Raw genomic sequence first — 13,964 nt, forward strand, 5'->3', positions numbered from 1 at the left:
GAGGCGCACCCCTTTAATCCTAACACTTGGGAGGTGGAAGCAGGGGTATCTCTGAGTTCAAGACCAGCTTCATCTATCCAGAACAACCAGGGCTACACAGAGAAACCCTGTCTCAAAAAACCAAACCAAACAAACAAACAAACAAAAGAAAGTATTAAAAGAAAAAAAATCAGAATAACTTGGATACACATTTTGTACTGTTGCTTTTTAATAAAAACTTTTTAATAAAGCTTATTTTATATGTACAAATATTTTGCATATATATGTACTACATGTGTGCTTGGTGTCCTTGATGCTCAACTGAAAGTGTTGAATTCCCTGAATCTGGAGTTATGGATGTTTGTAAGCCAACACGTGGGTTCTGGAACTGAAACTGCATCCTTTGCAGGATTAAACAGTGTTCTTAAGTGCTGAGTATCTCTCCCGGACTCCTAAAACTTTTTTTAAAATTGCTGTGCATGCACAGACACATGTGAAGGTTGTAGAACAATGTGCTGGAGTTGGCTCTCCTTCTACTACATGGGTTCTGGGCACTGGTGCAGGTGGTCAGTGTAGGCAGCACACATCTTTACCACTGAATATACTGAACCATCATACTCTGCCACAACTACTTTCAGTTGGTGGACAGTCAATATTGTCTAATTTTTGCTTTGGAAAACTATTATCCAATAACTGATGGTCTAGAACTGTATGTAGAGAAGGCTCAGCAGTTAAGAAGGGCTTGCTGTTTTGTCAAAGGACATAGATTTTATTCCCAGCACCCACATGGCAGTTCAGAATCTTTTGTAACTCCAGTTCCAGGGGTTCCAACACTCTCTTCTGACTTCCAAGGGCACCATGCATGCATGCTGTATACATACATACATACAAGCAAAATATTCATACACATAAAATATAAAGTACAGCCGGGCGATGGTGGCGCACGCCTTTAATCCCAGCACTCGGGAGGCAGAGGCAGGCGAATCTCTGTGAGTTCGAGACCAGCCTGGTCTACAGAGCTAGTTTCAGCCAGGACAGGCTCCAAAGCACAGAGAAACCCTGTCTCGAGACCCCCCCCCCAAAAAAAAAAATATATATAAAGTACATATAAAATAAAACAAAATCTTAAGGTCAGATATAGTGGTGCACACCATTAATCCTAGCACTTGGGAGGCAGAAGGTGGATCTCTGAGAGTTTAAGGTCAGCCTTGAACTTACACATTGAGTTCCAGGCGAAGGCAGAGCTATAAAGTGAGACTGTGTCTCAAAAAGTCAAAAGAAATTTAAGCTGGGCGGTGCTGGCGCTTGTCTTTAATTTCAGCACTCAGGAGGCAGAGGCAGGAGGATCTCTGGGAGCTCAAGACCAGCCTGGTCTATAGAGCGAGTTCCAGGACTGGCTCCATAGCTACTAAGAAATCCTGTATCAAAAAGCAAAAACAAACAAAAACTTAAAAAGCAACAATATCAACAACAAAAACACTACTTATCTTTTTTTAAAGATTTATTTATTTATGTATTTTATGTATGTGAGTGCTCTGTCCTCACACACATCAGAAAAGGGCACCAGATTACAGATTGGTTGTGAGCCATTAGGTTGCTGGGAATCAAATTCAGGACCTCTGGAAGAGCAGCCCCTGCTCTTAACCTCTGAGCCATCTTTCCAGCCCCCATATTTATCTATTTCTTTAGAGAATTTTGATTGTTTATAGATGGTTTTTGCAAATTTCCTCTGATCAGTCTTTGTTTCTCCTCCCTACCTTGTAATGAGCAGCCTTTCTGGAGGCTAGTGCTGGGAATGAAGCTTTAGGTTTTGTTTCCAGGCTAAGGAGCTCTCACAGAGTGCCCCATCTTTTGAATTTTGATTTTTTTAAATTATTTGTATGTGCCTATGTTTACAGGTGCAGATATGTGTGGGCTCATGTGTACATTAACATGGAGGCCAGAGCTCAACATCTAGTGTCTTCCTAAACTGGCCTCAATGTTAATTAAAAATTTACTGCAAATGCTCAGTTTTTATGTGGATATGAGGGGTTTGAACTTAGAACCTCAGTGAACAGCAATCTATTTAGTAAGACTAACCATCTTCCCAAGTCAATTATATTTTAGAGAGGAAACAGGTATACTTTGTATATTTACTGCAAAGAACAATGGGCATGGCAGTAACAGGAGAATCACTGCCCCACCCCTTTTATTTAGAGACTATATATTTTACACAAATCAATGTTGACCTGAATATATGTATATACACCATATGTGCACCTGGTGGCCTCAAAGGCCAGAAGAGGATGTCTGATCCCTTGAACTAGAGTTATAGACGGTTATGAGGAACCATACAGCACTGAGATGTGAACCCTGGTCCTCCGCAAGCACTTTTAACTGCTGAACCATTTTTCTAGCCCACCACTTACTCTTAAATCTTTTTTTTTTTTTGGTCAGGCAGTGATGACACATGCCTTTAATCCCATCAGCCAGGAGACAGAGGTAGGAAGACCTCTGTGAGTTAGAGGCCAGCCTGGTCTACACAGTGAGTTCCAGACAGTCAGGACTACAAAGAGAAACCCTACCTCAGAAAATAAATAATTATTATTTTTTGGACAGTGTCTAATTCTGTAGTTCAGATTAGCCTTCAATTTGCAATTTGGTAGGTAGCCTAGGCTGGCTTTGAACTAATGATCCTTCTGCCTATGTATAAGCCATAGTAAGTCAATTTTACTCCCACCCCGAGACAGGGTTTCTCTACCTCTTGGAGTCCTGGAACTAGTTATAGAGTCCAGGCTGACTTTGAACTCAGAGATCCGCCTGCCTCTGCCTCCCAAGTGCTGGGATTAAAGGCGTGCACCACCACCACTCAGTTTATTATTTTTTTTTCTGAATACTAAGACCATGTTTCTTATTTATTTCAGAAGCACCAGTAGATCATTCTATTTTGCTGTCATTCTGATACAGTCTCACTGTGGTGTGCAGTCAGTCTGGCCTGGGAAGTCTAGTCTCCTGAGCAGCTGGGACCATAGACACTTGCCTCTGTACTTGGCCAGAGGACTATTCAAACCTTTTTCTTGCTTTTATATTTATTTACTTAGTGATGTATGTATGTGAATACATGGGTCAGGAGTCCCTCCTTTCACAATTTGAGTCCTGGTGATAAAATTCAGGACTCAGGTGGCTAGACTTGATGGCAAGAACCATCACCTACAAAGCCGTCTCCCCAGTCCTAGAAGACCTTTCCTCTTTTGATGTATGTATATCAGCATCTCACTATGTTTGGTTGGCCTGGAACTTGTTATATGTATGTAGGTCAGGCTGACCTCCTTCGAACTCATAGAGATCACATTGCCTCTGTCTTCCAAGTTCTGGGATGGAAAGTAAGCATCATCATGCCCAGTCAAAAGACCATTTCTATCAACAGACTTAAAAGAAATTCCAAGGGGGATTACTAGAGGACTAAATGGCTTTTTACAGCAATCTCCTGCCTGGTCCTGTGTTGAGTTCTTCAGAGCTGAGTACTGTCCATTTCTGCCCTCTAGGAAGCAGGTGCTCTTGCTCTGCTACTCACACAGGGAGAGACGAGCAGAGTGTCTTGCCATGTAAGGTACACAGCATATCTGTGATTTGAATTTGGGTCTGCCTGACTTAATTCTTAGATGCTTCACTCTCTTGTCTATGTTTTCTTTTTTTAATTATTTATTTATTATGTATATAATATTTTGTCTGTGTGTATGCCTGCATGCCAGAAGAGGGCACCAGACCCCATTGAAAGGGAAATGTCCCAGTACCACACGTGCCCAGACACTCTGCTTTCCCTCACTTGCAGCAACTGCAGTTCTGAGGAGAATGCTGGAGTCACTACTGCAGTGGAGCTTTAGGATCTTACCTCACAGAATCTACCCAATGCTCAACACCTGTGGCCTAACAATAAAGCATGACCTTTGGAGCCCACTGTCCCAGGCTCCCCACAAAATCCAATTTTTCTGTTTTTTGTTTTGTTTTTTTTTTTTTTTAAAAAGTTTTTATTTATTATATATACAATGTTCTGTCTGCATGTGTCCCTGCAGGCCAGAAGCTGGCAACAGATCTTATTAGAGATGGTTGTGAGCCACCATGTGGTTGCTGGGAATTGAACTCAGGACTTCTGGTAGAACAGTCAGTGCTCTTAACCGCTGAGCCATCTCTCCAGCCCCATTTTTCTGTTCTTGAAAGGCACTTGATCCAGTACAAACTAATTTTGGGAGTGGAGATACTGAGGAAGAGAACCAGGGTCTTGCTCTAGCACTGACCTACAGACTAGTCCCTAAAATATTTTGTTTTGAGACAGAGTCTTATGATGTAGCACTGGCTGGCTTGGAACTTACACTGTAGATCACACTGGCCTTGAAACAAAATCTTTTGCCTCTGTTGGGACCAAAGGCATATACTACCACACCCAGACCTGAAGACATGCTTTTTTTTGAGACAGGGTTTCTCTGTGTAACTGCTCTGGCTGTCCTAGAAGTCACTCTGTAGACCAGACTGGCCATGAACTCACAGAGATCCACCTGCCCCTACCTCCCAAGTGCTGGGATTAAAGGCATGAGCCACTACTGCCTGGTTTGTCTGTTTTTGTGTGTGTGTGTGTGTGTGTGACATTTTTGTTAATTATCATTTTTATTAATATTTTGTCATCATTTAGCTCGAATATCTCCTTTAGTGATCGGTCCATATAAGAACAGTGCTCTCATTTCCTGAAGCATGCCTTGCTGCTCAACCTGCTCAGAATGGACCGCATCATAGATACAGTATGGTGGTTACAAAGGATGAAGCTGGTCTGCCTACATACTCCACACGATAGGGTAGTCTTCATTTTATAGCAATGGTATCTCTGCTGCTATTGTTATTTGTATTTTCTTTTTAAAAAGACTATTTTTTATGTATGTGTGTGTGTGTACGGACACATGAGTACAGGTGTCCATTAGTCAGAAGAGGACATGGAATTTGCTGGAGCTGGAGTTATAGGTGGTTGTAAGCTACCTGATGCTATGGACTGAACTTTAGACCTCTGGAATAGGTCTAGGTCTGGAATAGTAGTATACAGTACACACACTTTCAACTGTTGAGCCATCTTTTCAGCTTTTTTTTTTTTTTTTTTTTTGAGACAAGGCTTCTCATAACTTTCTCTGTAGACCAAGATGGCCTTGAATTCATAGAGATCTGCCTGCTTCTGTCTCTTGAGTGCTACAATTAAGGGAGAGCACTACCATGCTAGGCTTCTTTGTATTTTTGAGAAAAGGTCACACTGTAGTCTGGGGCTTCCTATATAACCTAGGCTAGCCTAGAATGCAAGGCAATCCTCATGCCTCAATCTCCTCCGTGCTGAAATTATAGTCACGGGCCATCATGTGTGGCACATCTTGAGTAGTTTTAAATATTTAAATTTTTATAATAACATATATCCTTTTGTCTGGACTAAGCTTAGCTTATTTTCCTGTGTACAGAACACTACTGAATGGAAACACTGAGTAACTACCCCCAGTTACTCTACTTTCCAAGAGACAAACCTCATCCTTAATACTTACTTTCTCTGCAGTCCGGTTCCAGACAGTCACTGTATGACCCATTTTTAGCAAATTGGAGACGATGCCACTTCCCATTAAGCCAAGGCCCAAAAATCCTATCCTGAAAGAGACAAAGACTGGTTGGTTCAAAGGCACGTCCACCTTGCAGCACAAGTAATAATGTACTTTTTTCTTTTATGACACTGGGCATCAAACCCAGGGGAGTTTCATGTTAGGCAATGCTTTACAGCCTTGGTCCAGCACTGTACCTCTTCTTCTGGATGGTCAGTAAGGGTCCCTAAATGCATATGGCCATGTCTAAATCTTTGACCACCAGATACCAAAGCATGACTTCCATACCTCATGGCTAGTCTTCCAATCGTGGGCCCTCTTGCTTTTGATAGAGCATCTGAGTTTCTAATTCCACTCCAGTGACAAAGCACAGAGCTGTCTTCAGCTCCTGAATGGCTTCCTGATCAGCAACTCCGTGCACTAGGCTTTCAGACCACTATATAGTGTGCCCCAAATCCATAAACTACAGAGACAAGTGTTGATAGCCAAGCGACTCCACAACGCAGGAGGCAATAGTAGTAGTTTGCACTGCCTCTCCCTGACACCTGTTCTTCCAGGTTCTCACCCTACATTCTCCAAAGCTTAGTTTCCAACACCTTATTCTCAATCCATCACAACTCTCAGTGACTGAAATGCAAATGGTAAATTTTGCCTACCTTTAACTTCTGCTACTTATTCTAACTTCCTGCCACTGGAGAAATTGATGGGACTACTATCTGCACAAATACATAAAGACAGCTACTACTACTATCTTTATGTACTTGTACAGAGATCTTAATCTTGCATAAATGTCTTTTCTGGTTCTTATACTTTGTGAGTATGTGTAGGTCAAAAGATAACCTTGAGTGTCATTGTCAGACACAAATAATCTTTTTGGGAGACAAGATTCTCACAGGCCTGAAACTTGCTAAGCAGGCGAAGCTGGCTGGCCAGTGAGCTCTAGTGATCTACCTGCCTGTCTCCTTAGCACTTAGAGAGCAATGTTCCTGTGTCAGCCTCCTGAGTGCTGGACTCCAGAGTGAACCACTATACCCAGCTGGTTTTTATATACCTTCATTTCTTCTTGCATGGTATAATAGTTAAATGCCTTTCTTTCAGAAATTTCACTATTTTCTTATTTTCTATTTGGGTTTTCTCTCAGTTCTCAACATTTTCTGCAAATTCCTCGCAAAGGCTCTGTGCAGCCTCTCCATACTTTTGGTTTTTCTGGAATCTCACCTGCAAGTACCACTGGAAAATGACTCCTTTAATTGGAGGCTTTCCTTATTTTGGCAGGAATACCTAGTACTCAACACTCTCTGTCCCAGCATACACAACATCATGTTAATCAAAGCCACCACCTTCTTCAACAAAGGGTTCTTTGACCACTAGGTTTTATGACAAGACTTTTGACATTCATAACTCTCTAATGTAGTAGTACAATTTCCCCCCACAAAGTCTTTCAAGTCAGTCATTTTCTTTCTTTTTGTGTCTTAGGAAACTCAACAGATATGAACAAAGTATCTGTATTTCCAACATGACAAGTAGTAGTCCAACAGTTGCTATGTCAGTGTGGGTTAACATGGATCAGTTGCTTTGGTGGCTGACTTCAAACTCAATATATAAAGAAAGAGATGTTTTGCCAGGTAGTGTTGGCATTGCACGCCTTTAATCTCAGCACTCAGGAGGCAGAAGCAGGCGGGTCTTTGTGAGTTTGAGGCCAGCCTGGTCTACAGAGTAAGTTTTAGGACAGCTAGGGCCACAGAGAAATCCTGTCTTGAAAAACTGAAAAACAAAACAAAAGAGTTGCCTTGAGAGGGAGTCAAGGTCTTGGGTGAGAATATGATTCAAGTCATTAGTCCTGTGCTGGTCTTATTTTTAAAACCAATACAATCCTTACTAAAGGATACCTACCTTCTATCCTGGCCCTCACCTTTCTGTTTTGAGACATGGTTGTGCTAAGCAGTCCACGTTGGCCTAGAACTCCTGATCCTTTTCTGTCCCAGCCTCCCAAGTGCTGGGATCGCAGGTGTGCACCACCACCTCTGGACTCTATCTCCCCCAACCTTTGATCAGTTTCCAACAAGCTCCTATCTTCTGCACACTGCAGAGAGGGAGTTCAAGAAGAATCTATATAACCTAGGGTTTCAAGAGTTTGAACTGTTAAAAGTTATACTGAGTTTACTCTGTGAGAGAACTCTGTGGAAAGTACAAATGAGAATTCATACTTGTTATATTGCTCAAAACACACTTCCTTAGTAATAAAACCCATTCCATCAAATGACTGCAGGCTCAACCGGCTCAGCTGAAGTAGCAGTGAAGCTGCAAAGACAAGTCTCCGGAAGGTTTGGGGCCCATCATGTAGGCAAGGTGGAAAGCAGCTAAGGGTGCATGGGAAGGACAGGGAGGTGACAGAGGGAGAAATGGGTAAGTTAATACAAAGGGCTTTATTCCAAAAACCTGCTTGCCTCTCGCCAGGGCTAATCTTAGAGCTCCCATCATGCAAGGTAAATGTATATACATACTGAGCCAAATTTCTAAGAGTGGCTCCAGATTAGCAGCAGCAGCAAGAGCAGTTAGTTCTGCTACTTGCAAAGAAGTGAATTCTTGGGCTGCACCCTAGACAGACTCTATCAGCTGAGAAGCCCTATCCAGGATGGGGGCCTGAGGCAGTGCTTTACAAGCCATCTTTTGAGAGGCTCAGAGATCTTCTAAAGTAGTTGTTCAGACTCACTGACAATTAGGGAGCCAAGACCTGAGTCTAGTCTCAATGAAGGACCTCATGGGAGGTGGGGGTAGGAATGACAACTTCCTCTGATAAATAAAACTGTTGTCAAATTATTATCAGGCTTGGACATGCCCTTCAGGGTTCCCTTGGTGCCGCTTCCCCAGCTGAACAGAATCTGAAGTCTCCAGGAGGCCTCATCATCCAAGGTCTTACTTTTTGTCTGTGGGTGTGATGCTGCCATTCACCGCTGTGCTGTCTGCTGCCTGGATGGAGGTGGAACCAGTTTCCTAGGGATAGGAAGTACAAATAATCATCTAGCAGACTGACCACAGCGAGACTACAGGTGAGATAAAAATTGAAAGGCAGGGAGCTTACATACCTCTTCACATATTTTCAACTTCTTTGTGATTGCCTGGTAACAGACAGCTGGCTAATAAAGAGGAAGGAAAAAGCCAGCTTATTAAGTGCAGTGCAACAGGTCTACATGGTAATTCCCCTAAATGGTTAATACCTAAAGTGAGACAATAACACAAGATATTTCTTTGTTGTATAATTTTAAGAAATCCAGAGGGAAACATTCATTACCCTTCAACACTCCACATAGCTCTTTGAAGGTCTTTGTCTCACTCTGGGTATTAGGTGTCAACTTATGTATCTTCTTATGGAGCTAGTCAGTAAAAGCTGGGCTGGAAATCAAATCTGCCCACCTCCAAAGTCACTCGTTGCTATAGGATCCCTGCAAAGTTTGGCCCAACCCCGTCTCACAAACTTTAGTAAAGCTTCCTGCAATAGCCACAGGGCTGGGAAGCTATCCTGACCACAGAACCACAGGATGTGGACCCAGGAAGCATGAGCAACCTCATGGAGACAGCCTTCATGTCTAGCTCCTTCCGCCTTAGACTCTGAAGGCAACAGCTGATATCTCAGCAGTACAAGTGGCTGAGTTCTAAAAACTGTTCTCAGTTTTAATTTCACTGGCATGTGATTCCTTCATGGGCCCACACTGTCACTTAGCTTGTTGCTACAGCACTCATAAACAGGTTCGCCCCAAGTGAGCACTCACCTTCTCTGTTTGGCTCAGCAGAAAATGATGGAAATGAGGATCGGCATCTTTGACTGGCTGAAATCAGAAAACAAGGAAATCAAATGAGCTACCTCTACCAAAGTCACTTCCTCTTGCCAAGATGAGGGACACCCTCCTGCTGCAAGGTTTCTTCAACAAAATTTCCTTCAAAGCTGTTGGGAAACTTCTATTTTTTGAGACAGGGTTTCTCTGAGTAGCCCTGGCTGTTCTGGAACTTGCTCTGTAGACTACACTGGCTTCAAACATACAGGGATATATATACCTGCCTCTGTCTCTTTATTTGGAATAAAGGCATGTGCCATCCCCAACCCTGAAAGTGTTTTTTTATTTTCTGTATTAGGGATTGAACCTAGAGGACCTTGCCAAAGCTAGGCAGTTGCTCTACCTCTAAGCCCTCTTTCCACATTTTTTTTTTTTTTTTTGTTAAGATACTCACTTTATAGCTCTGGCCTCAAACACATAGATTCACCTGTCTTTGACTCTTTGTCTCTTTTTTTTTTTTTTTTTTTTTTTTTGAGACAGGGTTTCTCCAGTTCTGGCTGTCCTGGAACTTGCTTTGTAGACCAGGCTGAGTTCGAACTCACAGAGATCTACGTACCTCTGCCTCCTGAGTCCTAGGATTAAAGGTGGGTGCTACTACCACTTGGTTTCTTTTCACTTTTATTTTAAGCTAAAATGGATTCATGTTACTCGGGCTGGGCCTTCAGCTCACTTGGTTACTCAGGCAGGCCATGACCCTGTGATTGTCTTGCTTCAGCCTCTGCTAGGATTGCAAGCCTGTGCCATCAGGCCTAATTCTGGTCTTTCATAAGCCAGAGTTAGCATAACTACCATTCTAGTTAAGGAAAAATGGATTCGAGTACAAAAAAGACAGATGCTTCTGCAGTTTAAGACCAATCACTCTAGTAACTCTGTGGAAATATATAAAGCCCTCCTGCATTTTAGTACTGAATATTCACCAGGCATGCAGCTGGTCTGGCTGCATAAGCCACAACAGTTCCATGACTCTCTTCGTTTCAGAACTCTGGTCTCCTTGGGTCTGAGGCCAGACCCTTGTAGGGAGGGCTTGGCTTCCTGGAATCAATTCTGATTACAGGAGCCAAGACCATAGAGCTCCACAACTGTTCACAACTATGCCTACTACCAGGTGCAGGCACAGGGAAGCCAGTGTGACCCCAGGCTACAAAACATCAAGAACTGCATTAATTGGGCTTAGCAGCTACATTTCTATAATCCTAGTATGTAACATTGGTATCTGAGGTGGAAGGATATCTAGTTTGATGTAGGCAGGGACTACCTGGGGAGACCCTGTCATAAGACAAAATAACCTCTCCCCAACCCTCCCCCCAAAAAACTACTTCCTCTAAGGTGGTGTGTGTGTGGGGGTGCATGTATAACAAAACAGAGAAAAAAGATTATTAATGGAAGAGAGGATATTTACAATAAATACAAAAACAATTCTACTCCAAACAGTAAGAATGATAGTGAGTCTATAATCCTATATATGATGTTAAATAGGCAAACTGCCTAGAACATTAAACCAAAAACACTGAGCAATTTTTTCCTCCTAGACCTCTTTATTGTTTATTCTATAAAACAAAACCAAACAACAGAAAGGATGGAAATGGAAAGAGGATGACATAGCAAAGCCAGAAAATCTGCTGTGTGCTTGTTCTGACATTGTGGCCCAGTGCTAACAGAAGGAAAATTCTTTACCTCACTTGCAGTTGGCTGCCATTTAAATGCGGCCATTGGTCCCGCCATCATCCCTTTCACAGTGCTCGACTCAGGGATGGTGAGGTCCTAGAGGAGAAAAGCAGAGAAACCATCAGGATACTTTGCTTCCCTTTTGGCCACACTCAGCCCTAAACTAAGCTCCTGGCAAGTGCCATGGTCTAAGTGTGAGTTCAAGCCAATCCCCTGGGCACGGTTCTAAGTGGGAGAAGGGCAACTGCTTCCTGCCAACACAAAGTGAGCCTTCTTCTCCAGTCCTGTAGTAACGAAACCCACACATGCACTTATATCACAAGAATGAAGGTTAATTAGGAAGCTGCCAGCAGGTCACAGGGAAATTCTTTATGGCAAGGAATAATCCCTAAGAAAACAGTAGCTTCAGAGAGAATCTGCCTTGTCTTCAACAAGAACAACTCTATACCAGGGTGAATGCCCACATGCCCACAAACATTCCATCTTCCTGGTGCCAGGTCTCCTCCTCTACTGACTCAAAGGGCAGTGATCACTGCTTTGTCACTATAAAGCCACCCTTCTCCCTTTTCACTCATACCAAACTGGCCAACATGCCACCATCCCTGTAAGCAGGCAGCGAACAATGTATCTCTTGCTCCCTCTCTGGGTCCATGCAGACTAGATTTAACACACCAGCTCATGGCAGACCCCCTATTTGCCTGAAGCCAATTTCCCATGTCTCACAAGGAAGCTAAAATTTGCTATAGCAGCCTTCCAGAAGGGCTATATAGTCAGTCACCTTACTCCACACTCTTCTTCACTTCCTCCCCTACCCTCCTGAGACAGAGTTTCTTTGCTTAATAGCTCTGGCTGTCCTGGAACTTGCTCTGTAGACCAGGTTGGCCTCAAACTTATAGAGATAACACCTGCCTCTGCCTTTCGAATGCTGGGACTGAAGGCGTGTACCACCACTAATTTCTTCTCTTCCCTTGCCATTCTCTAGTTTACCAGCACTCCATTCCCCCCATCCCAAACACCCCAAACTCAAACCTACCTCAGAACTTCTGTATTACTGGGGATGGTCTTCCACCATGTCTACTGAGTCACAGGCTCACTTTAGGACACCGTGGAAAGGTTCCTTCATCAAAGTAGCTTTATTTGACCTCTCAGTACCTTCTCCCATTTGAAGGTGATGTTGATTACAATGACAGCAAAGGTTTCAGAAATCATCTTAGTATTAATTTACATATATGGTCTTATGTAACCCCATTACTCACAATGAAGAACTAATATTGCCTTCCTTTTACAGAAAAGAAAAGCAAGGAGATCAACTTGGTTAACTGTGAGACAGATTAAAAATTCAAACTCATGGGAATGGTGGCACACACCTTTCATCCCAGCCCCCTGAGATTGTACAGGTCCAGGCCAGCCAAAGCTACATGGTGAGAACTATCTAAAAATATACACACCAACCCAAAACAAACAAACAAAAAACCAACCAGAAAAAAAAAATCAACCAACTAACCAAATGAACAAACAAAAACCCACACAAAACAATCCAAATTCCAGTAATTTGGACCTAGGGTTGGTGCTATTACAAGTATGTTCTCCTTCCACTCCACATTGGGAACCATGCTGGCATGAAGATGAACCTAAATATGCCTTAGAGAAGTGGGGTGGAGATCTCTTCCTGAAAGGAGACATGTCTGTACAGTTCTCAGGTTTTTCCCTAGACATGTGATCTGCGATGAAGTTGCCCAATAAACATCTGTGTAATAGAATGTTGTAGCACTGCCCCAAAATAGTTCTCCAGTGGCAGATACAATCTTTTTGAGCTAACATTGAAGCCTCCAATCACATTACTACGTGGCACCTGACACAAGGTTGGTGAATTTTAATTGTATTCAACAAGGGGCTAGGGAGATGGCTCAGAGATTAAGAGCACTGGCTACTCTTCCAGAGGTCCTGAGTTCAATTCCCAGCAACCACATAGTGGCTCACAACCATCTGTAATGAGATATGGTGCCCTCTAAATAAGTATTTTAAAAAAGATTATATTCAATTAAGTTGGGACAGTGGAGCTCCAGGGACACCAGAATGAGAACAAGGAGTTTACAGCTCTTGGTTCAAACATAAAGTAAAGACCTCTATCCCTGATTCACTCTTCTTGGTGTTAGTGTGAAATTTCAGGACTACCATGGGACTGACTGAACTTGGGTTGAATGAAGCCCTAGTTCTTAGCTTAGAAGCAGGAAAGGAAAGTCCAGTCAAGACATGGGAGCAAGCCTCCGGGCAAGATCTGAAACATATGTCTAGACATAAATTCAGTTTTGTCTGAAGGTAAGCATTTTACACCTCTGAGATCAAGGTTGGCCTTTTCAGTTATCCTTAGGGGACAGAAGATTGTACCACAACAGAATGGCACTCATCTGGGCCTCTGCAGCTAGGAGCCTGTGCTTTACTGCTTACTGCCAGCCAAATGACAACTGCTATGCTAACACACATGCACTCTAAGCTACAGGACAGATGAGGTCAGATGTACCGTCACTCCAGTACCAGGGCACACTCTCTGAAGCACTGAGCATAGGCCCAACACCCAGAAAGGACCCAGCTAGGGGTCAAGAGCAGGTTGCTTTCCTAGACTGAAACCTAGTTAAAAGTTACTACCACCCAAATGAGTTACTCGGTTATAAGGGTGAACTGCTTCTCATTATCAGCTTGAAGAAAGCCTTGAGATAGAAGAAAGCTTGCGTAGGATCCTGGGAGGGCTAGACTAAAGTAACTTTCCACCTCAGTTCTCTGCACACCTGGCTCCTATCCTGGAAATAGCTCACTCAGGATTTGGATCTGATACCCATCACTCTTCAGGTATGGTCTTCAGCATCACCCATGGACTCACTCAATTCTC

The 13,964-nt window shown here is 43.0% G+C and overlaps 1 protein-coding gene across 4 annotated transcripts in view; it reads right to left on the minus strand.

Moving 5' to 3' along the window:
* The window catches only part of Glyr1 (glyoxylate reductase 1 homolog), a 39,833-nt gene that overhangs the window by 9,340 nt on the left and 16,529 nt on the right, over positions 1-13,964 (minus strand). For all 4 annotated transcript variants that reach the window (XM_050165403.1, XM_050165312.1, XM_050165229.1 and 1 more), the window contains 5 exons: positions 11,087-11,173; positions 9,350-9,406; positions 8,666-8,716; positions 8,500-8,573; positions 5,529-5,628 (listed from right to left, as the gene is read on the minus strand). In XM_050165403.1, coding sequence (XP_050021360.1) covers positions 5,529-5,628; positions 8,500-8,573; positions 8,666-8,716; positions 9,350-9,406; positions 11,087-11,173 — 369 coding nt within the window. The remainder of the gene's footprint in view (positions 1-5,528; positions 5,629-8,499; positions 8,574-8,665; positions 8,717-9,349; positions 9,407-11,086; positions 11,174-13,964) is intronic.

This window comes from Alexandromys fortis, unplaced genomic scaffold (genome assembly GCF_014885135.2).
Source record: "Alexandromys fortis isolate MF-2015 unplaced genomic scaffold, M_Fortis_MF-2015_v1.1 scaffold_29, whole genome shotgun sequence".
Classification (NCBI taxonomy): Eukaryota; Metazoa; Chordata; class Mammalia; order Rodentia; family Cricetidae; genus Alexandromys; species Alexandromys fortis.